General features: G+C 34.2%; 2 protein-coding genes and 1 pseudogene across 3 annotated transcripts; 2 read left to right on the top strand and 1 right to left on the bottom strand.

Moving 5' to 3' along the window:
- Positions 1-7,130: 7,130 nt before the first annotated feature.
- Positions 7,131-11,024, bottom strand: LOC105973621 (PKS-NRPS hybrid synthetase cheA-like). The gene is made up of 4 exons (XM_012998654.1): positions 10,998-11,024; positions 9,929-10,668; positions 9,334-9,840; positions 7,131-8,502 (listed from the first exon to the last, which is right to left on the bottom strand). The coding sequence occupies exons 1-4, from the start codon at positions 11,022-11,024 to the stop codon at positions 7,131-7,133; spliced, it is 2,646 nt and encodes an 881-aa protein (XP_012854108.1).
- A 168-nt stretch (positions 11,025-11,192) lies between these two features.
- Positions 11,193-16,359, top strand: LOC105973701 (putative inactive ATP-dependent zinc metalloprotease FTSHI 1, chloroplastic). The gene is made up of 15 exons (XM_012998732.2): positions 11,193-12,122; positions 12,223-12,307; positions 12,547-12,981; positions 13,071-13,124; positions 13,219-13,284; positions 13,568-13,663; positions 13,748-13,876; positions 13,958-14,010; positions 14,088-14,283; positions 14,373-14,487; positions 14,577-14,851; positions 15,151-15,234; positions 15,331-15,443; positions 15,528-15,777; positions 15,874-16,359. The coding sequence occupies exons 1-15, from the start codon at positions 11,425-11,427 to the stop codon at positions 16,048-16,050; spliced, it is 2,826 nt and encodes a 941-aa protein (XP_012854186.1). The 5' UTR covers positions 11,193-11,424; the 3' UTR covers positions 16,051-16,359.
- A 6,021-nt stretch (positions 16,360-22,380) lies between these two features.
- LOC105973620 (ACT domain-containing protein ACR8-like) lies at positions 22,381-24,358 on the top strand (annotated as a pseudogene). The gene is made up of 4 exons (XR_016032077.1): positions 22,381-22,895; positions 23,117-23,221; positions 23,355-23,651; positions 24,341-24,358. The product of XR_016032077.1 is annotated as an ACT domain-containing protein ACR8-like (transcript).
- Positions 24,359-25,537: the final 1,179 nt, after the last annotated feature.

The raw sequence follows: 25,537 nt of genomic DNA, 5'->3' as shown, positions 1-25,537 counted from the left end.
AGAAAACTCTAAATATTTTATTAAAATTCGAAATTCTTCTAAAATAAAGTCCTAAGGCCTTGAATCTGTGGTGGTGCCGCCGCCGTGACATTTGCTACCGGTCCTTGATCTTCTTGAAGTTCAACATCTATCAATGGTCTCTTATCCCACCTTTTTTTCCTCCGAAGCACGCAACCGAGGCCCCTATAAATTAGCAACCGAGGCCCCTATAAATTAATAAATAAAAAATATTACTATAATATAAGCTATAATTTTTCAGTATTAAAAAAAAAACAAATAATAATGATAATTAAGTAGTATTTTTTTCTTTCTTATAATTCAAATCATGGGATTTTTTTATTTTTATTTTTAATAATCCTGGTGATGAATAATATAATAATAATTAGGGAGATGGAAATTGAAATTGAAGTAATAATGGACAAACCTTAGACGGAAGAGGATGTCGGTATAATTCGTGAACTTCTCCGGAACACATTGCACGAGAAGCGCATCATCTTTGTGGTCGTATTTGAAGACGAGTCGCATGCAATCTACGAAGTAGTACGCGCGTAGTTTCCTTCCCGTAGGTCGATTTTTTCTTTCGTTTTTTTTTTTGTGTTTTTTGCTTTGATTTTACAATGGTACGGATCTCAACTCACAATATATATATATATATATATATATATATATATATATATATATATATATATATATATATATATATATATATATACACTTGTAGAGTACTTTGTGTCAAAGTGGGATTAGTATTCTAGGATTATCTGCAATAATAATATGTAAACAATTAAACATACATAATCTGTAATTTACATTACCTGCTTCATAACAGTTTATTGTAATTAACAAAATAAATATTATAAAAATATTTATAGTTGTTAGGGGACCAATAAAACCATTAATTGATTTTTTGTTTATTGTAAATAAATCATTAATTGATATAAATAAATATTTATTAATATAAACTTAATTATCAATAAAATAAAAGATTGAAAATATTAACGTATATCTAAACATTTTTTTGTAAAGCAAATGTTGGTGAGGTATGCAATAATTTTTGTTCGAATCAAATAAATATTTTAAATTTTATATTTTTAAACCAAGTTTTAAAAATTATAAATGGATTTTTTGTTTAACAATAGAAGAATTGTTTTTTCAAGAAACATTAGAAAAATATTTTTTAACACAAAAAATAAAGCATATTTATAAAAATATAAAATCGTTGGGCCCCATTAGGAAATTGGGCTCTGGGAGTGGGCCCTGCTCGCCCCACCCCCAGGCCCGGCCTTGTTCACAGTGAAAAGCCCTAAGTTTTATTTTAGGTGTATTTACACGTAAGCCCTCAGGAAACTCTGTTATATTTGTGGGATAATTACAGTTTGCGTCCTTATATTATACACCTTTTTTATTTTGGTCCATAAACTTTTTATAGCACGAAATTGGTCCTCAATTTAAATATTTAAATTCTTTAGTACTAATTTTTTGATTTTTGTTTGGATATATTCATACAATAATGAATTTTAATCCACATTTTAAGAATCAAGATAGAGTTAGTTTGAAATTATTCATGTTCCGTATTTATTAAATACTGCGATTAACCGAGGTTAGGGTTATATTTATTAAATATATTTTTTGCAATATTGCTAATCAATATCGCAAACCAATTTTTTTATCCTTCATAACAAATAAGTTTTGGAGGGAAAACTAAGAATTTCAAGAAATCTAAGATTATGTTTGTTAAAAGAATTTCTTTAGTGGTATGGCCAGCTAAATACTTGAATATTCATATGAAAGAAAATCAAATTAGGAGGCAATGAATATGAAATTCGTATTATTTGGAACACATAATTAATTCATATGTGTATGTGCGTGCAGGTTAGATCTTGTATATATTGTGAACTTGTCTTTCGATATATGTTCAGTTTTCCTAAACACATATAATTTTTTTTTTAAATTTTTCAAAAAAAAAAAAAAAAAATTGGAGGCAATTTTGTTGAATTGAATTAATAGTAAACTCTAATCCAATAAACTGCATATAAGAAGATGAATGAGTGAGGAAAATACGATATATGTTAAACATAATGAACATAATTAATAGTGATTTGTTCTAATTAGGGCTCTGTTGAAACGAGAGCAAGAATCTTGAGATGTGATATCGAAGAAACCTTAAATTTGAACTCATTCTGAAAGATATGATATCAAGAAATGCCGTCATGAACAATTTGAGTCGAGCTGACATCATGTCTATTTAAAAGTATTCAAATTTCTATCGAATTCATAAAGTTGGGTTTGATTAAGGACAGAGTCCAACTCGAATAGCCTCGACTTTCCGTTCATACTTTATCATTTTTCTGAGCTTAAGACGAGTTTTATCAACTTATCGAATAAAAATGTTCATGTTTAATTCTGTGTGTTAACAATTGATTTCATACGTGATCCAAACGAAGTCTCAAATCAAATCGATTTTCAAATAATTTGATTTGATTTTTGATCATAAATATTAATTATGTGAATGTGTTTGGTTTTCTCTCACTTGAATTCTTTATTAATGGCAGTCGAAGACCAACCGTCGCCCATGGTTTTGAGAAACAATCTTAAAGCTCCGCCCAGGCCTGAGGTTCAGCTGGTCAGAGGTTAGGGTTTTTATTCAGATTCTTCTTTTTTCTATTTTTTTTCTTTTCGATATTTCAAATCAATTTTTTTTATCCTTCATAGCAAATAAGTTTTGGAGGGAAAATTAAGAATTTCAAGCAATATAAGATCATAATCTGGTTAGTACGCCGTAGGTATTTATAAGCCGACAAAATTGCACCCTCAGAACAAATAAAAGCCATATTTTAGTACTCTACTCCGGTAGTTATTAGGGTTAACTCTTTATTAGTTTTTTGCTTAAGACGAGCTTTATCAACTTATAGAATAATAATTTTCATGTTTAATTCTTTATGTTAACAATTGATTTCATACGTTAACAATTGTCAACTGTGCTTATTTTCCTGTTGTTTGTTGATTTTGCCTATACTTGACATGTCGTTGGTGTACGCGTCAAACATTGTGTGATATTTGCCACCTGTCGGAGCGAAGCAAAACCTGTTCATTTTACATAGAGCATCTTATAGTTACAAAATGTCTTGCTTACTGTCAGGAATTCTGGATTTTTGATTCAGAGATGGCCATTATTTCGGTTTTTGTTTTTGTTTTTTTTTTTTATCAAAGAAATGAACAATTAGATATACGTTGTGCCCTTTTATGATGTTTAGTGCGGACGTATCTTTTTTTGTTGTAGTGCCTAATGTTGTTTTTTGATGTTTTTATTAGTATCTTGTAGTTACATAATGTCTTGCTTACTGTCTGAAATTCTGGATTTTTGGTTCAGAGATAGCCATTATTTTTTTATTTTATTTTTTATCAAAGAAATGAACAATTAGATATATGCTGTGCCCTTTTATGATGTCTAGTGTGGACATATCTTTTTTATTGTAGTGCATAATGTTGGTTTTTGATGTTTTTATTAGTATCTTGTAGTTACAGAATGTCTTGCTTACTGTCTGGAATTCTGGATTTTTGATTTAGAGATGGCCATTATTTCGATTTTTGTTTTTTTTTTTTTTTTTTTTTTTTTTGTTTTTTTTTTTTTTTTTTTATCAAAGAAATGAACAATTAGATATACGTTGTGCCCTTTTATGATGTTTAGTGTGGATGTATCTTTTTTATTGTAGTGTCTAATATTGTTTTTTGATGTTTTTATTAGTATCTTGTAGTTACATAATGTCTTGCTTACTGTACGGAATTCTGGATTTTTGATTTCAGAGATGACCATTATTTCGGTTTTTTTTTTTGTCAAAAAAATGAACAATTAGATATACGTTGTGCCCTTTTATGATGTTTAGTGTGAACCTATCTTTTTTATTGTAGTGCATAATACTGTTTTTTGATGTATTTATTAGTATCTTGTAGTTACAGAATGTCTTGCTTACTGTCTGGAATTCTGGATTTTTGATTCAGAGATGGCCATTATTTCGATTTTTGTTTTTTTGTTTGTTTTTTTTTTTTATTTTTTTTTTATCAAAGAAATGAACAATTAGATATACGTTGTGTCCTTTTATGATGTTTAGTATGGACGTATCTTTTTTATTGTAGTGCCTAATGTTGTTTTTTGATGATTTTATTAGTATATTGTAGTTACAGAATGTCTTGCTTACTCTCTGGAATTCTGGATTTTTGATTCAGAGATGGCCATTGTTTCGAGTTTTTTTTTTTTTTTTTTGTATCAAAAAAATGAACAATTAGATATACGTTGTGCCCTTTTATGATGTTTAGTGTGGACGTATCTTTTTTATTGTAGTGTATAATATTGTTTTTTTGATGTATTTATTAGTATCTTGTAGTTACAGAATGTCTTGCGTACTGTCTGGAATTCTGGATTTTTGATTCTGAGATGCCATTATTTCGGTTTTTGTTTTTTTTTATCAAAGAAATGAACAATTAGATATACGTTGTGCCATTTTATGATGTTTAGTGTTGACGAATCTTTTTTATTGTAGTGCCTAATGTTGTTTTTTGATGTTTTTATTAGTTGTCGAGCCCGTTTCTCCCGGTGCCCCGCTGATTCCTAGTGAAGAATATGATGTTAGTAAGGTTGGTTAATGTATTTTCTTTTATAAATTGTATGATGTTTTTACTTGTTTGACAAAATTATTATTTTTTCCCTTTCTAATTTTCGATATATTTAGTATGTTTTTTTTAAATCTTTGTTTTTTTTATTTGTCAATAATAGGAAGATGATCAAACGAACAAACAATTTTTAGCCACGGTTGCTGCCCTTGCGGCCTTTGTTGGGGCATTGTCCACGGGCTTTTGGGCTCTTTACGGCAACGTCGTCAAACCCCACGATAAGCCTAGCTTTGTTGTTAGGTAGTATCAAATTGTTTTGTATTTACATCATTAGCTCTCGTCTTATGTATTTGATTGGACGTTTGAAGAAGACCGGACGTCGTTCCGTATCAAACGACGTCGGATACAGTTTTTTTCCTTTATATGTACTTGTATCGCTATGTCTGAGTTGTACGGTTTTAGTAGTTATAGTTACGGTTGCAGCTTTTCGACAGAAGTGTGATTGATTTTTGTAGTTGTATACGTGTTTCCAATTATTGACTTTCGTAGTTTGTTGTAGACGAGTTTCTAATAAGAGTAGGTTAAATTTGATACACTCTAACTTTCACTTGTAACAATTCTTTTGATTTTCATCGATTCTAATTCAGAATCTTTCAATATTGGAACTATTTTTCAATTCGAGTTTCAAAATTTCAATTTTCAATTTTTTTTGAAATTACTTGGACCGGAATTGGAAATTGGAATATATATGAACCTAGACACGGCCACGGGCCGGTTCAAAACGGTTCACGGTTCACATTTTTCGGAACCAGAACCGGCCCGTAGTATGGGCGGTTCAGCGGGCCGAGTCGGCCTGCCGGTTCGGGCCGGTTCTGGGTCGGCCCGGAAATTTTGAAATTTTTTTTTTGAAATATTTTATGAATAAGTAAATTAAAAGAAGTACTTTTAAATAGAAAAAGGGAAAGGAAATAAATGAAAAGAGTTGAACTTAATTTTAAATTCAAAATTTTAAAGATTTAGAATTTAAAATGATTTCTTGAAATATTTTATGAATAAGTAAATTAAAAGAAGTACTTTTAAATAGAAAAAGGAAAAGGAAATAAATGAAAAGACCTGAACTTAATTTTCAATTCAAAATTTTAAAGATTTCGAATTTAAAATGATTTTTTGAAATATTTTATGAATAAGTAAATTAAAAGAAGCACTTTTAAATAGAAAAAGGAAAAGGAAATAAATGAAAAGACCTGAACTTAATTTTAAATTCAAAATTTTAAAGATTTCGAATTTAAATGATTTTTTGAAATATTTTTTATGAATAAATAAATTAAAATAAGTACTTTGAAATTAAAAAAAAGGAAAAATTGGGTGGGGTGGGGGGGGGGGGGGGGGGGGAATTTAAAAAATAAAATAAAATAACGGCCGGTTCACCCCGGCCGGTTCGGGTCGGTTCACTAGCCGTTATTTGCTTTTTTTATTTTTAATTTTTTTTTCTTTTTTTTTTTTAAATCCGGGTGAATTGCCGGGCCGGCCCGGCGGTTCACGGTTCACCATTTCTCAGAACCGGGCCCGTCCCGGGTAGGACGGGCCGGTTCACAGGTCCGGGCCGATTCACTCGGTCAACGGGCCGGTTCCGGGCCCAAAACCGGCCCGTGGCCGTGTCTATATGAGCCAAGACATCAAAAGAGCACTTTTATGTGTATAGTTGAAAAACGTCTTTTACCTAATCTTTTTCCCTCCCAAGTTTTTTTTTTATTTTTGATGAAATTTGTCCGGAAAATTGTAGTTTCGGTCCTCCATGTTAACCTATTTAAGAATTTAGTCCCCTAACTTGTCATATTTCAACTTTACATGCAATAATTTTGCAAATATAGTATTTTTAGTCCAATTTTGCATGATTTTTTTTCTGAAATGCTATTCATAGTGCGTTTTTTACCGGCTTGCAGTGCGATTTATTTCATTTGTAACTTTCCTAAAAAAAAAACCAAATTCGCCCGCTATTTCGTGTATTATTACACGAAATCCACTCAATAATTTCGTGTCGTTTCACACGAAATATAAGTGTTTATTGTTATAGAACACGAAGGACGAAACCGTTAGATTGAAAAAATTGTGTATTTCGTGTACGTTTACACGAAATGTGACATTATATTTCGTGGAGTTTTCTACGAAATGGAAGACCATATTTCGTAGATTGTTCCACGAAATATGAAGTAACATTTCGTGATATTCAGTACGAAATCACTAATTGATTTATTTTTTAATTAACCAATTTATTTCAGACACTCAAATTGACCTAAATGTTCAAATACAAATACAAATTGAACTAGAATTCAAATACAACTACAAATTGATCTAAATTTCAAATACAAAATTGACCTAAAAATTCAAATACAAATACAAATTGAACTAGAATTCAAATACAACTACAAATTGAACTAGAATTCAAATACAACTACAAATTGATCTAAATTTCAAATACAAATAAAAATTCAACTAGATTTCAGATACAACTACAAATTGAACTACCGACCAGACTTTAATTGTTCGTACAAGAGTAGTCGGGGTTTGTACGTTTTGAGTAAGTGCCTCAAGTTTTTAGCTCTATGGTGTACCCATGCCGGATGGATTGGTGGTAGTGGACTATTTGCGACCAAATTAACAAACATGAAATGATTGTTGTGCAATGTCACAACAATCATACATGATAAGTGACCACTGCCAAACATAGGAAGGTAAGTCATACTCCCTACTTGAGTCAAAAGTACCACTAATGCACTGTATCTGGTAGCAATGGCCAATCCCATTTCATTCATGTCCATCCAATAAGCTTGTGGACAAGGCCCTGAGGTCCAGTCACACTTGCGTATGACCTCAACGTATCCGGTACTGCCAAACATCGCCGTGTAGACACTAGCATGCTCGTATAACTCAATAAGCAACTCTCCTCTCACTTGCGGCCATCTTTCTTGATCCCCGTACACGGCTTGAGCAACGCACCGGTACCCACAATTGCCATCCGCCATCACGTTAACATAATCTTGAATAAGACGGACCATAAATCTGGGCACGAAAGAATAAAAGTCGATTCCTTCATGTGCAGGTATTGTAGGGGCAGCAGATTCTTGTGTGGGAATACGAGAACCACGACCTTTCATCTTCGATTGAGGCGTTCCATCAGTGCTTCTCTCAACCTTTGTTTTAGGAATCTTTGCACCAGATGAGGTTTGGCGACCCTTGGAACCACAAGACGACTTAATTGTCTCCTCATCAATATGATACTGCCATCCAGAAGGGTCTCTCTTTGTCGAGTTATTCTTTGGTCGTCCTTTGGTCTTAACAAATGATGGCTCGGACAGATGCGACGTAGACGGATAAACGATGCCACGCAATGAGGCCACGACATTTATCTTACTTGTGTAATTCATCTTCTTCAAATTGCAATTCAGGTCATCAATCTGTCTATCCACAATCTCCTCGCGGTTTACTTGATACTTAGGTAGCTCCGAAGGCTCAACTGCCATGGTACTCCAGAATGGATGCAAGTCTGAAATGACGAACGTGTCATTATCTTCTATTTTCTGCACAATTTTGCACGCGCATGGGAGCCCATGAGTATTCCAAAGATAGTGCGTGCAAATACTCGGATCTTGCATCGCCGGGGACTCCATCTCTTCATCCAATTTCTCTAATGCCAGATGCGTAACATAACAGATCAAACCCTGAAAACACGGCCATGCTGCAGTATGCTTCCTTATCTTGGATGATAATGAAAAATCGCACTTCAGCTCACTAATTTGGATATAAACTTGGTCCCGAAGTTTGCCTTGCACGTTATCCAGACCTCCGGTCGAAGCATTTAACCAACCCTTCACTGAAGAATGAGCACTCTCCACCCTATCCAATTACAACAACAATCAGAGCATACAACGACAATCAAATTACAAAATAAATATTATTTTTATATAATATCTTTTATCATTTAAATAACTAAAACATGTAATACCTGTTGGTAGGGCTGTGCGTTGGTTGGTTTGGTTAAAAACCAGCCATAAAACCAACCCAACCCATCCAACCAACTTTAGTAAATATTGGAAACCGTTATCGACCCAACTTACATGGGTTGGGTGATGGTTGATAACCAATTTAATGGGTTGGTTGGTGGTTTGGTTGATGGGTCATCCATCTAAATATTTTTTAATTTTTTTTAATATTTTATTACTTGTTACAACGCTATATCTTTTATAAATTAAATGCGACTAGTTCAATTATATTGAAATAAAAGATTAAAAACATTACTGGCATATATATTACAGTTAAACATAAATAGTTCAACAAATAATAATCGTCCAAATATTTAGACTATATGTCTTAAAATTAAAATAGTTCAAATTAGATAATTTAGTTATATTTATTGTTTTTAAAATTTTGGTCAATATTAAACAATTTAATAAATGTGATATAAAATAGAAATTTGAAATTAAAAATATTAAATATTTTAATTAAAATTAATAAATAATAAATTAATGAATAAAGTTGGTTGGCCGATATTAACCGACTAACCAACTTTTTAGCATATTAGAAACCATTATCGACCCAACTATACATGGGTTGGTTGACATTATCGACCCAACTTAAATGGGTCGGTTGATGGTTGATTAACCATCACAAATTGTGGGTCGAAAATGGGTTGGTTGGTGGTTAAAACCGATCCATGCACAGCCCTACCTGTTGGTGCTCGTATTGCCAAAATGATACACATTGCGAGTATAGGCTCGAACAAACTTCTCCTTGTATATCAACCACGTATCATTCAAATACTGTATCAGCCTAGGATACCATGCATACCGTCCAACAATTTCATTGTAATTGTAATGATACTCTTCTTCGGTTTCTGATTTCACCAGCTTAGCCCACAGCACACGTCGGAATATTAAACCTTGGTCCTTGTTGCCTCCCATAAATTTCGTCGCATTTGCCTCAACATTTCTGTTTATATAGAATATACACAACATATGATACGAAAATGGGAAGACATTTTGCAGTGCTTTCAAAAGACCCAACTCTCTGTCTGTCAAGATCGCATCAGGTTCGACACCATCTAGCAACTCTTTCAAACAATTCAAAGTCCACTCGTAGGTGTCTGCATCTTCATGCGACATAAATGCAACAGCAATTGTAAAATTCCTCCCAACTGGAGTTATCCCAATTATTTCCAAAAGAGGCATTCCATACCTACAACAATGTTGTTTTTACTTATTTAAACAATACAAGACATTAAAACACAATAATCATAATTTAAACAATCGTAATTTTTACTTACTTATTGGTTTTGTATGTGCAGTCCATCAATATAACATACGGGAACAGCCGTAATAACTTAATAGATTCGGGACATGCAAACATCATATCTGTAATCGTGTTGCTCGTTTCACTATCGACCCGATGCCAATATCGATACTCGCCTTTTTGAAAGTTATGCATCATAAACTGAATAACAGTCATGCCCTCCATTTTCTCAGATTTAATCTTGGCCAACTCATTGTAAACATGCTTCATAGATGTTTGTATCGTCGGATCATCTTTCCTCAGTCTATCCATGATCAACATTGGCTTCACGTGAGAATTTCGCAATTCTTTAATTCTTGCTTTCTGTTGTGAAGTTATACGACTAGTCGTACCTTGTCCGTGAGGAAACAAAGCCGGACGATGACTATGTCTGCCATCGCTGACAGTCAACCGCCATAATTCATCAAACCTTGACCTTTTGCCAATCAATTTGAACGGACAACCACATTTTTTTGTTCCTGTGTTTCTAGGATCTTCCATATCGATATTCGTTTGTCGGCCATGTCCGTATTTGTCACACGTCATGTACTGTGCATTCTCCCTTCTAGACTGACAAATCAAACGGTGACAATGACTAACTGCAGTTGCTTTCGCCCAGTTGATTAATTCTTCCCTACTGCCGAACACAATATCAACTTGGAAGAAGTGAGAGAAATCTTCATATTCATTTTGATCCAAAACCGAGGGATCAAAATACAAATTGTCGTCATATGGCTGCGTAAATACAAAAAAAAGGTTAGATACTTGCACAAAAAAATTTAATAACCATACTAGGTATTTCGTGTACAATTACACGAAATATATGTATACATTTCGTGTAGTACTGCACGAAATGAATAACAAAACAGTTTTACTGCTATTTCGTGTGACTTTACACGAAATAATAGGTATAATTTCGTAGTATTGTACACGAAATGACTGGAAAACACGAATAAAGTGTTCATTTCGTGCAAAACACCACGAAATGACTTGAATAATTTCGTGATATTCTACACGAAACGACTGAAAATCGAAAAAAATCACACTAAAACGTATTTTTTTACCTCATTTACGGGATCGATGTTGGCCATCTTGATAATCGTTGGGTTTTAACTGATTTCTACGAAAACAAATCACGATCTATGAAAGTCGAAATATTTGGAGGTTGAGAGGATTTTGTAAAAGATTAAAGTATTTTTTGACAAATGAATTATTTCGCACTGTAGCTGGAAAAAATCGCACTGATAATAGCAAGCCCCTTTTTTTTTTTTAATTTTATGAGGGGACAAAAATATATAGGACCAAAATTACAATTTCCCCAAATTTCCCCTCCCAAGTTTATCCTACACACAGTCCCCTCTCGTACACTCCGACCGGTCGGTGTTTATTTTCCGACGAACTCTATTTTTTTTATCCTAATGAAATTCTGAGATTTCGCCCCCAAATTAAGAATGCCCAAAACCCTAATTTCAGTATAGTTTCAGCTCAACAATGTATTCGACACCACTGGGATTTGCTAAACCCTTAATCAATTTCCCCCCAAATCAAAGAACACAAAAGAATTGGCACTTCTCTCTCAAACCCACCAAGAAATCGCAACCCCGTAGCCGCCCACGTGTTCTTCTTTTGCCGAGAGCCGCTTCAAATCCAAAGCCATCAGTAAATTCCGGCGCCGGAGATGAGGATTTCGTGACCAAGGTTTTGAGGGAAAACCCTAGCCAAATCGAACCAAAGTATTTGGTCGGTAACAAACTGTACACATTGAAGGAGAAGGAGAATTTGGGGAAAAAGGGTTTGAATGAGAGGGTTGCAGGTATATTAAAGAGGTTGAATTTGAAGGAAGTGGTGTCGAAAGGCGGCGGTAAGGAGAGTGGCGACGATGGTAATTTCGCGAAATCCGAAGGGGAGGTGTATTTGAATGATTTGTTGAGGGAGTACAAAGGGAAGCTTTACGTACCCGAGCAAGTTTTCGGTGCTAATTTATCCGAAGAAGAGGAGTTCCGCAAGAACGCGAATGAGTTGCCGAGAATGAACTACGATGATTTTCGGAAATACGTAAAGAGCGATACTGTAAAGCTGGTGACGTTTAAGGAGGATGGTGGGGTTTCGTATGGTAACTATGGGTACCGGGATTTTCTCGTTGATTTGAAAGATATACCCGGCGACAAGAGCTTGCACAGAACTAAATGGTGCGTGTGTGTGTGTGTGTGTGAAAATGTTATTGATACTTTGCGTTCGATCTTTCTTTGTGTAGTGTCCTTCACGTTTTTCGTGATTTTTTGTTATTAGGGCAATGCGACTTGACGAGGAGCAAGTGCAGGATCTTTGGGAGGTGTACAAGGGTCCGAGGAATGAAATAGAGAAGCAAATGATGGTATAAATATTCGTTATATTGTGTTCTTCGATGATATTTTTTCGCTAACTAAACAAACGAATGTAAGAGAATAATGTAATAAAATCATGTAAAGAATGATTAAAAAGTTGTTTTGTGAAATGGTGTGTAAGTAGAGTGTGATTTCGATAGGCCTTTAGCTCGACTTTATATTCAAACTTTTTGTTATCCCTTTTGGAATATTGCATATTTACTTACAGCTCTATCGTTTTTTCTTGTAGTCCTTTGTAGGAAAAGTACCAGAATACCCTCATCCAATAGCATCCAAGATATCGAGCAGAATGATGGTTGAACTCGGAGTGCTAACCGCCGCCATGGCTGCAGCGGCAGTTGTGGTCGGAGGCTTTTTGGCGTCGGCGGTTTTTGCCGCCACGAGCTTCGTTTTCGCCGTCACTGCGTATGTCGTATGGCCTGTGGCCAAGCCATTTCTCAAGCTATTTTTAGGCCTTACGTTTGGCATTCTCGAAAAAGTATGGGATAATCTTGGTGAACTATTGGGTGATGGAGGAATACCTTCGAAATTATACGAACTTTATACCTACGGTGGGGTTTCTGCCAGTATCGAAATGCTGAAGCCGATCATGCTGGTGTTTTTGACCATGGTGCTTCTTGTTCGTTTTACACTTTCTAGAAGACCTAAGAATTTCAGAAAATGGGTGAGCGTGGCCCTTGTGTATTTATTTATCTCGTGTGGCGAACCTTTTCTTTATGACCATTATACCCTTACAATTGTTGCTTCATGCAGGATATATGGCAAGGGATTGAGTTTTCTCAGTCGAAGCCACAAGCACGTGTTGATGTTAGTTTCAACTTGTACTCGTTCTTTTTTTTTTCCGCTAAATTAATCGTGTGTTTTTCCTTTTTAACGTATTGAGTGACGACCTATTCTTCAGGGTTCTACTGGCGTCATGTTTAACGATGTTGCCGGGATCGAGGGAGCTGTCGAAGAGCTCCAAGAGGTAGAGAAATTAAAGAAAAAAAACAACAACATAAATTCTTGTTTTTAAACATAAATACGAGACGGATTTAACGATTTCTACGTCTTCAATTGATCGAAACTTATTTTCTTAACTTCGATGTTAGCCAAAATTTCAGCCCGTTTTTGGATCACCGATTCGTTTACACAATGAATTTTTCTTAGGCCAAAAGAGTGATATGTCTTTATTATCTTAAATTGTTACTACACGTGGAATTATTTTAATTTGTTTTTTTTTCGATTTTTGTTTTGGTGCTGCTAAATAGTTGGTAAAGTACTTGAAGAATCCGGAACTGTTCGACAAAATGGGAATAAAGCCTCCTCACGGAGTTCTTCTCGAGGGTCCTCCGGGATGTGGCAAGGTTAGTGGGAATAAACGGTAATTAGTCGCATTAATTACAAAAAAAATCTGCAATAATTTATTAAGTCAAACGATAAATCACCAGACCCTCGTTGCAAAAGCCATAGCTGGTGAAGCAGGTGTTCCGTTTTATCAAATGGCTGGTTCGGAATTCGTTGAAGTGTTAGTTGGTGTCGGTTCTGCTCGTGTCAGAGATTTGTTCAAGAGAGCAAAGGTATCCGAAACTCTATTCTGATGTTTTTTTTTTCCGGATCATAGAAACGAAATATAAGTTCTATTTTATTTTATTTTATAGGTAAACAAACCATCTGTCATTTTTATCGACGAAATTGATGCACTTGCGACAAGGTATGGTGGTTCTAGCAAGTTTTCGATTGAAGTATTTTTTTGTGTGGTTTTAGTCAACTCTTTCGATTGGTATACAGACGACAAGGAATATTCAAAGAATCTACGGATCTTCTTTACAATGCGGCAACTCAAGAAAGAGAGACTACATTGAACCAGCTCTTAATCGAACTAGACGGATTCGATACAGGCAAAGGTGTCATATTCTTGGGTGCCACTAATCGAAGAGATTTGCTCGATCCTGCCCTTCTCCGCCCTGGTCGGTTCGATCGAAAGGTACATTTAGTAATTAAAATATTAAATTATCAGAAATTCAGAAATTCAGAAATTCTTTGGAATGTTTACTAATTGTTAATTATCTCTAGATAAGAATCCAACCTCCAAATGCAAAGGGTAGATTGGACATTTTGAAAGTTCACGCACGGAAGGTGAAATTGTCCGATACCGTCGATTTGTCTAGTTACGCAAACAACTTGCCAGGTGTGCATTTTAGAGTTTTAATTTTTTTCGACAAATTTTTATAAAAAAATGTCGAATTAAAAGATTAATATTTAATAATGGGAAATTAGGATGGACGGGTGCCAAGCTGGCGCAGCTTCTCCAAGAAGCTGCTCTTGTGGCGGTCAGAAAAGGCCACTCTGCTATTCTTCACTCGGATTTGGACGATGCGGTTGACCGTCTCACTGTGGGCCCCAAGCGTGTGGGGGTTGACTTAGGTCATCAAGGTCAACTCCGGAGAGCTACCGTAGAAGTAGGGACCGCTTTGACTTCTCATTTGCTTAGGCGGATCGAGAATGCGAATGTCGAGCTTTGTGATCGTGTATCGATTCATCCACGTGGACAGGTTTTCTTTTTTTCTCCCCTTTTAGTTTCTTTGGTATATCTTAGGCCTCGTTTGGTTCATAAGTTAAAATTAAAATAATCTAATGAAAAACCCAATTGTATTTATTGGACCGTAGGAGGTCTGATAAATAATCTCCCTAAAATACGTGATAGACCATGATAAAATAATGATTTTCCGGGTCGACCCGGAAAATCATTGGGTTTACCAAACATTTAACGAAGTTCAGTTTTTTTAATAAATCATGGCTAATCTCCCCCAACCAAATGAGACCTTAATGAATTAAGAATTTTTTCGTGCAGACACTCTCGCAAGTCGTGTTTCACCGTTTTGATGATGAGTCGTACGTGTTTGAGCGAAGGCCTCAGTTGTTACACCGTCTCCAGGTTTGATATTTGGAGTTTTTAAAGCTATTTTCGTCCGTATTTTTCAGTATGCACTCAAATAAAGGTATTCAATTATTATTATTTTATTTAACGAAGGTATTACTTGGAGGCAGAGCTGCCGAAGAGGTTATTTTCGGACGGGATACTTCAAGAGCATCGGTCGATTATCTAGCCGATGCCTCGTGGCTCGCTCGAAAAATTATTTCAATGTATGTTTTTCATCTTTTTCTACATTTATTATTATTACTATTATTTATTTTATTAAATTAATTTCGTTTTATCATGTACGATAGATGGAATATGGAGAACCCCATGGTAGTCCACGGTGAACCCCCACCATGGAGAAAAAGACCTAAATTTGTTGGTCCGAAGATTGACTTTGAGGGTTCGCTTTACGATGACTACGATTTAATCGAGCCACCGGTCAATTTCAAATTAGATGATGATATTGCAAAGAGGACGGAAAAATTGATGCATGAAATGTACGAAAAAACAGTTTCTCTTCTGAGGCAACACAATGCTGCTTTACTCAAGACTGTCAAGGTATGGTTTTTTTCGAATAATGATTTTTTTTATAATTATAAATAATAAAATTTTCTTGATCAGAAACTTAAAAGTTACTATTTCGGATAATGTTAGGTTCTTATTGATCAAAAAGAGATTAACGGGGATGAAATTGATTTTATTATCGATAATTATCCACCGCAAACTCCCACGAGTCTCGTTTTGGAGGAAAGAAATCCGGGCACTCTTCCTTTCTTCGAACAAAATGAAGTGCAGAGTAATGAATTAGAGTACACCCTTTCGGGTTCTTGATCGCCGTTTCTTTTTTTAATCAAAAACGAGAAGCGTTTCATCGAGTATCGTTTGATTTTTGGGCACAATAGGATGGATCATTTAGGTTATTTTTTTTTTTTTTTTTTTTTTTTTTTTCTTTTTAAAAAAATTTTGGGATCAAATCTTTAAGATTTGATTTGAGAGCTTTTGAAGAGAATATGTTGTAGTGAAATGCTCTCTTGGAAGAGTTGAGCTCACAGAATTTGTAATTAGTAAAGAGTTGCAAGTCATGGATTTATTTCACATATTACTATTATGGTTATTAATATGGGAAAAATACAATTTTCATCCCCTAAGTTTGAATCGATTTCACATGTGGTCCCCCATGTTCACAAAAAAAAAACATTTGGTCCCTCATATTTCAAAAAATCAATGCTTCTAGTTATTTCCGTCAATTTTCTATTAAAACTAATGGAATCAAACATGTGTCCAACACTACTGTAACTGCTGGACTAAGGGTAAATTGATGGAAATGACCAAAAATCTCAAATTATTGAAACTTGAGGGACCAAATATGTTTTTTTGTAAACATGAGGGACCGAATATGAAATTTTTGCAAACTTGAGGGATGAAAACAATAAATTTCCCTTATTAATATTATTATTGTTATTGCTTAAATAGGTCTTTAATATGAAATTTCATGAGGAAAATTATAGTTTTCATCCCTCAAGTTTGCACCGGTTTCATATTTGGTCCCCAATGTTCACAAAAAACATATTTGATCGTGTTTCAATAATTGAACACTTTTGATCATTTCTGTCAATTTACCTTTAGACCATCAGTTAAGGTAGCGATGGACACACGCTTGATTCCGTTAGTTTTAATGAGAAATTGACGGAAATGACTTCGCATTTTTGAAACATGAGGAAGCAAATGTTTTTTTTGTAAATATGAGGGGTCAAATATGAAATTTGTGCAAACTTGATGGATGAAAAATATATTTTTCTCAAATTTCATGCATCATCAAATTATATTGGGTGTTTAACATAACCTGGGAGTTATATTTCTTTTACCAGTGCATCCATTGATACATATTTAACAAGGGGTCATTAGCAATACACCCCTCTTATAGATAAAAACTAGTGATAAACCCATACATAATTCTTTCTTTGTGGAAACCCTCTAGAATATTTAATTCCATTTTTACCCTTCTAGTAAGTCACGTTTATTTTTTTATATTTATCCAATATTTTCAAATCCCTATTAATTAGGCACCTAATCCTACTAATTAGGTTTAATTATTTACTTTCCCTAATAAAACTGCTCCTAACTAGAACAATTAAAAAAAAAAAACCGCATCATCGTCTTCAATAACACACAGAGATCTGGTTTTCCCCCAAATCAAAACCGTCAAAAAAATCGAAATCCTCTCTTCCAATCTGCAGTCACATTCAAAAATCGAATATATTTGGTACAAAATCGTCCACACACTTTACCCATTAATAGCCGTATTTTGCAGTAGTTATGTTTGGTAGTCATAAGCCAGTAAAGTTGAGTTGCGTAGTCACAATCGAATCTGGATTCTGAAATGAAGAAGAAAGCGTCACAGAAGCGTAAACGAAGACCCAATCCTCATGACATTATGCATCTTGATGCCGGTAAGTTTGTCCACCTAATTCTTATTTATTTGCAAATCATTTTTTGTACAAACTGGAAATTCCAAAAAATATTTTTTTTTTGCCCGTAGATCCAATTTAATTTCACTTTAGGTGTTTTTGGGGGGTGATTTATGGTTGCATACACAGACTTTCTGGGTGTTGCATTTATATTACCATCATGACTATATGTGACTATATTACATAGACATTGAATTCATGGTTGTTCCGATTTTATTGAATCGTAATATTATGAACATATGCTCAAATTGCAGTTACAACCACTGATAATATTGATATTAATTGTTAACTTTTGCAGTAGAAATATGCTCTGGTTTGATTGTGTTATAACAATGTGTAACTAAATTGGTGTATTGTTATAGTATTTTTATGTAGTCATGTTGATATGAAGACTTGTACATGACTGCATGTTGATGCAAATTAGATCAATTTTGTTGTTTTATAGTGGATTTACCTTTGTATAAACAAAGTTTTTGGGGCAGCAGTCATGTTTGATGTCCGTTCCAGTTTAACCTGTTTTGTATGCATTGATGTATTAAATCCCAGCAATAGTTGTTTGTGGTCTAGTCATGTGGAGTCATGTTGTAGCCTAGTGTTTAATGACCTCCACTGATATAGATGATAATGTTAACTGAGTTGGTAAACTGTTAATTATGATACTGTTTCTGATTATGTAGTTAAATAACCAAAATACCATCATGACTATACGTGACTAGGCCTGAATATCTAGTTATGTATCTATGAAACCACATTACCACATTAGCATGGTATGATTTTTTAACTTTTTCAGTGGGAATTTGACATGGTTTGATCATGTAATAAAATCTTGTAATTACAATGGTGTAATGCTTTATAATGTTCTGTAGTCATATTCCAAGGTCGAAGATATTTGGTACAAAATCCGCTCTTCCAATCAGCATTAGCATGGTGTGAATTTTTAACTTTTTCAGTGGGAAAGTGTTCCGGTTTGATCATGTAATAAAACCCTGTAATTGCAATGGTGTAATACTTTAGTAATGTTCTGTAGTCATATTCCAAAATCGAAGAGATTTGGTACAAAATCCTCTCTTTCAATCAGCATTAGCATGGTGTGAATTTTTACCTTTTTCAGTGGGAAAGTGATCTGGTTTGATCATGTAATAAAACCCTGTAATGCAATGGTGTAATGCTTTAGTAGTGTTATGTAGTCATATTGGTAGAATGATTTGTTTATGGCTTCATGTGTGTTACATTACTCCAAACAAGTAAAATTATTGATGAACATATGTAGTCATGCATATTATTGATTAGTGTGTAACTCACAGAAAATTTAAATTTTACAGATGAAACTCGAAAAATGGCACGTCGAGTGCTTGACCATGGTACGTGGACCTCACAATTCAGAGGGGGTTTGAAGTCAATTGTTTCATTCTTCGAGGATGTACTAACTCTTGAAACAACACATTACGAATGCTTACGGCGTACACCCTTCTACAACTTCGTACTCCCGTTTGCAAAGCACAAGATCACAAAAGATAATGTGATTGGGTCTCAAATTACAGCCCTAACAATCCTGTGGACATACGACAAAGCAACGCGGACATACTCACTTGGTGGGAAGTCGCTCAGAACATGATTTGGGTTTTTTTTTTTTTTTTTTTTTTGTGTTCTTTCTATACATTATTAAGCAATGTTTATTATTTCCGATGATCTTAGTATTGACATTTAATTATTGTTCAGACAAATAATAATTTACAAAGCAATCATATTACTATAGAATGTAAACATGACTATGTTTAGTAAACTGTACATGCAGTGAGAAAATATGACAATCTTGTAACTATGTTGTGCATAGCAGTGGAATTAGCATATATATCACAATTATTAAAATACTGTGAAGAATATGACTACTACATGACTATGTTTATAAGTCATTAGAACATGAAAGTAGGAAACAACATACAATATAAGGAAAATTACTTTACATAACCAAAACCCCAGCGCGAATGTGACTATTAGTTGAATACATTTTGAATAACAGATGAATGAGCATATATGACTGTTATGCAACTACGGTGAGCAAATTAATAGGCTGAACAATACATAGGCAATATGACTGCTATGTGACTATGACTGAATCGCCATGTCATTCATCAGATAATTCCCCCCAAAGTTCTGTGTAGTAGATTGCGGGGCCCTCGCCGACGCTACTGCACAGACGTTGTCTTTGCGCTTTACGGTTACCTCGACACGGCCAAGACCTAGTTGTCGAATCAACGCTTTCATAAACAAAACCTCGTCATTATCGCCAAGCATACCCTCGCCATATCCATCAACGTTGTAAGTCATCGATACATCCCTCGCATTCAAACTGCACCACTTATCGGTGACAAAGCCAATGAGGTCTTCATATACAAAATCATCCTGACATATCTTCACCCCAAACGAGCCTCCATACTTCAACACAATCATCAAGGTTGACGACATGCTGTGCAGCACTACACAAAAAAGTTTTCAGAATGTGACTACTATGTGACTACTTCTGATGAGTAAATCTGCACTACTCTGTAAATGCAAATCACATAATATTATCCGAATTCAATTCGACCACAACAAACACATTGAAACTTACACTAACATATCAAGTAACGCAAAAAACAAATTACAATAAATTACACTAGCATATCAACTACCACAAAAACGAACAACTAATTTACAGAGTAGTCACAACGTGACTCTGTGTAAAACAGAATAAAATTTTGAATCAGTAACAATCCTTTACACCAATTAAGACGACCCAAAAAATAAACAATAAAATTCGGTTCTACATACACACATATCTGAATACACACACTACAGCCCAGCCCCCTTTACGAAAACCAACAAAAATCAAGCAGCACCTCTAACCTTCAAACGCAGTTTCCCATTTACGAAAACCAACAAAAATAAAGAAGAATCTCTAACCTTCAAACGCAGTTTAACTCCGGCAACGAACAAAGAATGGTTGAACGGCGATGAAATCTCTATTCTCTCCTAATCTCGGCTGAACTCACGTCTGAATATCAAAGAGAATCACGTCCGCCTATAATAAAGGGAAACGGTTATGGAAAGATATCGTGATTGAATATTTGATTTATTATAAAAAACTATTAATAAGGGTACTTATGTCTTATTATGTTTAATTGAGGGGGTTTCACTAATAGATGTGGGTTTGTGCAAAAGTCTTAAAAGTCAATTGGGTTTTACTCATAATATTTTCCATTTGAGGGGTATTGCATATTTCCCCATTTAACAAATCCACGTGTATATATATAAATATAATAATAAGCTTTAAAAATTAAAAACCAATAAAAAAAAAAATTACACGTGGAGGGAAATGCGCCAATTACAGAGTTCAGTATGCAGTTTCCCCTACTCTGGGGGGAATACTCAGATTATTTGCCACTAATCACACACACAAAGAAAAAAGATAAAAATAAATAAATAATTAATAATAAGGAGTTAAAAGACATGAACAAAGAAGAAACATGTTCTTGACGTTTTAATCCCAACAAATAACAATAATTGCAGTTTAGCCCACACAATCATCACCAGTGAAGATCATAAGCGAGGAAGAAGAAAAGCAATGATATGTTCTTATCAACCATTTTTATGGAAATAAATTGAACTCATTCTTGAACTTTAATCACACTCCATACTCAAGCATGACAGGTGGTCAAATGGTTAAATAAACAAATATATTCATCCGCTTTTCACCAATTAAAATATACATTATTATTTGGTGAAATATATTTATGATATGACACACACATATATATATATATTTATAGATACACACAATTTAATTTTAAACGCTGTATCAATATCAATATTACTACGTATTTTCCTGAGAATTTCAATTCGACATTTACCTATTTCGATCAGAAATTTCAATTATTTTTCAATTTCACTTTTTTCAAAAAAAATTAATTTCAATAGATTTCGTTTGATTCATGGCCATTTAATTTAATATATTTAATACTTTTATTTTATTTTTATTTATTTAAAGAATAAAACATCCTTTCACCAACTCAATTGAGTCGAATGCAAGCAAAGCATAACTGAGTAAAACCATGTGCCCTCCACGCTGGCGATCCGGACTTCCGCCCCCAGCTCCTGGGGCCTAAAGCACATGTGTCAACAGCGGGTTGTCACGGCCCGCTAATTTTGACCGGCGATCCAGACTTCCGCCCCCAGCTCCTGGGGCCTAAAGCACATGTGTCAACAGCGGGTTGTCACGGCCCGCTAATTTTGACCCAACCCCTTGCCAGTTTCCCTTGTGTTGGGAGGTTAGGAAGACCAAAACTTAGCCCAAATAGGGTTAGGCCCAAGTTGACCCAATTGTATAGAGGTAGGTAGAGGTAGGTGGTGGTAGGTAGAGACATTTTAGGGATTCTTTGGAATGTCCCACTCCCAACCGTTAGATCATATCGATCTCCACCGTCCATTGAGGAGGTGGTCTTGTATAAATAGAGGTAGGATCCTCATTTGTAATCATCCAACATAATTCCAAGAAATACAATAAGTACTTTCTTATTCTCTTATCTTCTTAAGTTCTTCTTTCGTTTTTCCATCACTTAGCATTCGCAACACAATTCGGGAACAAGTCCGTAACATGATGTTGAGTTACACCTTATGAACAATATTTCAATACTAATTCAAAAATTACATCCTTTGCCCCACGGTTTTGGAACTCACCGGCACAGACAGAGTCGGCCTTTTGTCCGAGGTTTTTGCGGTGCTGTCCGATTTAAACTGCAATGTGGTCAACTCGAAGGTGTGGACTCACAACGGAAGAATCGCATCACTAATCTATCTTAACGACAACAAATCGGACGCTCCGATTAAAGATACTCGAAAATTAGAAAAAATCGAGGCGATGTTGAGGAACGTGTTGAAGGGGGACAACGATATTCGAAGTGCTAAAACATCGATCGCTGAGGTCAGCACTCACACCTTCACCAGATGATGTTTGCTGACAGGGATTACGATCGAAAACGGATTATTGATATATTTGGCGAATCGCCAGTTGTTTTGGTGCAGAATTATTTGGAGAAGGATTATTCGGTGGTGAATATTCATTGCAAGGATCGGAATAAGCTTCTGTTAGACGTTGTCTGCACTTTGACGGATATGCAGTACCTCATTTTTCATGCCACTGTTGACACGTCAGCAGACCAAGCATCCTTGGTAAATATTCTTCAACTAATTTAAAAAAAAAAATTGGGATTGTGATTTTTGCTTAAGGGCTTGTTTGGATTAGCCCTTTTAATTGTGGGACCAGTTTGAAAAAAGTTATTGAACTAATCAAACATCAAATAAGGTCCAATTATTTAATTAATCGTGGCAAATTTTTTCTACGAAACGAGGCCTTAAATTATTTCTAATTTTCTGTACATTATTTGGTTTAGGAATTCTTCATTCGGCATATGGATGGAACACCGTTGAGTTCGGAAGCTGAAAAGGAGCGTGTGATTCTTTCTTTACGAGCTGCCATCGAAAGAAGGGCATCGCAGGTGTTTGTCCTTTTTTTTTTTTTTTTTTTTTTTTTTTTTTTTTTTAACTTTTTAGGACTATGTTAAAGAATCCCTTTGTATCAAATGTAAATTTTATGAAATGTAATAAAAAATTTTCTTGTCTGAAAAACAGGGTGTAAGGCTTGAGCTATGTGCGGCGGACAGAAAATGGTTATTAGCGGATGTAATGAGAACCTTCCGTGAAAATGGGCTAAACGTGACGAGGGCAGAGATAGCCACATTAGAGAATAAATCCCGAAATATATTCTATGTGACGGATTCGATTGGGAATCGGGCCGACCCAAAGATTATTCAGTCGGTTCGGGAGAAGATCGGTTTGAATACTTTACGGGTTAAGGAATTGCCAAATTTGTATCAAGAAAAGGTCGATAGGGACGAGTCGAAAGGTGGGGCTCCGCCCAGGCCTGAGGTTCAGCTGACCTCAGTTAGAGGTTGGGGTTCTTTTTCAAATTCGCTTTTTTTTTTTTTTTTTTTTTTCGATATTGCAAATCAATATTTCATGCATGCAGATATATATATATATATATATATATATATATATATATATATATATATATATATATATATATATATATATATATATATATATATATATATATATATATACTATATATAAAAGTGTGAATGCTAGGTGGTTTTTTCCATTTTATGTATGGACAAAAATACCCCGTAAAATAATTAAAACTTCAAGGTCAATTAAGTAAAATAGATAATAATTAAATAGTTCATTAATGCATGTTAAATACAATAATTAATAATTTATGATTCATTGAAAAATTGTAATCACAACAGCTTAAATCTGTCGGCAATCATTGGTTGAACCAACACTCGATTTGTGAAATTGCATTTTAGAATCATAATCAAACTCTTAACAGGGGTTGGTTAATGGTCTAGGATTTTTTAATTGTGAACCCCGGTTGATTCTGACTCGTGAACCGTTGGTTCACGACAATAATCAAGTCTCCATTTAATTTTACATTTATGTTTAATTTTTCATTAATATTCATTTGTCCCTTGTACTAAATAAAAAAAAATTATAATCAAATTCTTAATCTTAAGATTGGTTAATGGGCTTGTACTTTTGAATTGTGAACCCAGGTCGATTCTCACTCGTGAACCGTGTGTTCACGAGAATGATCATGTCTACATCCAATTTTTCATTTATGTTTAATTTTTCATTAATATTTATTTGTCATTTGTTCTAAAAATGAAAAAAATAAAAATAATAAACAATCAAGAGTAGATGAGACAACTCAAAATGAAAGTAATCACATGATCGAAAATGTTCTAATTAAAAAGAAAAAAAAAATCACTACACATATGATATTCAAGACGATGATAGTAATTACTTGAATAACATAAGAAAAAATAGATATTGTAACATAAATACATAGTATATATATATATTAATATTAAATAAAATCACATCTACTATTTCAATATACTTTAATATATACATAAATTAATAGAGACGTGCAACGCACGTCACACCTTTCTAGTATATATATATATATATATATATATATATATATATATATATATATATATATATATATATATATATATATATATATATATATATATATATATATATATATAGATACACACGTTGTGCCCTCTATTTTTATTAGTTGTCGAGGACGTTTCTCCCGGTGCCCCGCTGATTCCTACTGAAGAAGATGATGTTAGTAAGGTTGGTAAATGTATTTTTTTTGTAAATTAATTTTCGATATATTTAGTATGTTTTTTTTAAATATTTGTTTTTTGCTTTGACAATAATAGGAAGATGATCAAATGAACAAGCAAGTTTAAGCCACGATTGCTGCCCTTGCGGGCTTTGTTGCGTCATTGTCCACGTCTGTTGGGCTCTTTACGGCAACGTCGTCAAACCTAGTGTGTCATGCGAAAGCAGATGGTCTACGATAAGCTTAGATTTGTCTTCAGGTTGTACCAAACTGATTTGTATTTACATCATTAGTGCTCGTCTTGTGTATTTGATTGGACGTTTGAAGATCGGACGTCGTTCCTGATCAAATGGATATACTTTTTTTCCTTTATATGTACTTGTATCGATATGTCTGAGTTGTAGATTTTAGTAGTTATAGTTACAGTTGCACTTTTCCGACAGAAGTGTGATTGATTTTCGTAGTTTGTCGTAGACGAGTCTGTTAAATTTGATAAACTCTTTCACTTGTAACAATTCTTTTGTTTTTCATCGATACTAATTCAGAATCTTTTGTGTTACCTAATCGTTGTCCCTCCCAAGTTTTTTTTTCTTTTTAATGAAATTATCTG

This window comes from Erythranthe guttata, chromosome 1 (assembly GCF_056151865.1).
Source record: "Erythranthe guttata isolate IM_541 chromosome 1, IM_541, whole genome shotgun sequence".
NCBI classification, from domain to species: Eukaryota; Viridiplantae; Streptophyta; class Magnoliopsida; order Lamiales; family Phrymaceae; genus Erythranthe; species Erythranthe guttata.
This window is presented reverse-complemented; position numbering and strand designations above follow the sequence as displayed.

Coding starts and splice junctions, on each gene's coding strand:
- LOC105973621 (XM_012998654.1), bottom strand. CDS start 11,024: ATGGCCAACATCGATCCCGTAAATGAG. Junction 10,669..10,997: donor ACATCGATCCCGTAAATGAG/GTAAAAAAATAC, acceptor GTATTTACGCAG/CCATATGACGACAATTTGTA. Junction 9,841..9,928: donor TGCACATACAAAACCAATAA/GTAAGTAAAAAT, acceptor ACATTGTTGTAG/GTATGGAATGCCTCTTTTGG.
- LOC105973701 (XM_012998732.2), top strand. CDS start 11,425: ATGTATTCGACACCACTGGGATTTGCTAAACCCTTAATCAATTTCCCC. Junction 14,011..14,087: donor ATTGATGCACTTGCGACAAG/GTATGGTGGTTC, acceptor ATTGGTATACAG/ACGACAAGGAATATTCAAAG. Junction 14,284..14,372: donor CTGGTCGGTTCGATCGAAAG/GTACATTTAGTA, acceptor AATTATCTCTAG/ATAAGAATCCAACCTCCAAA.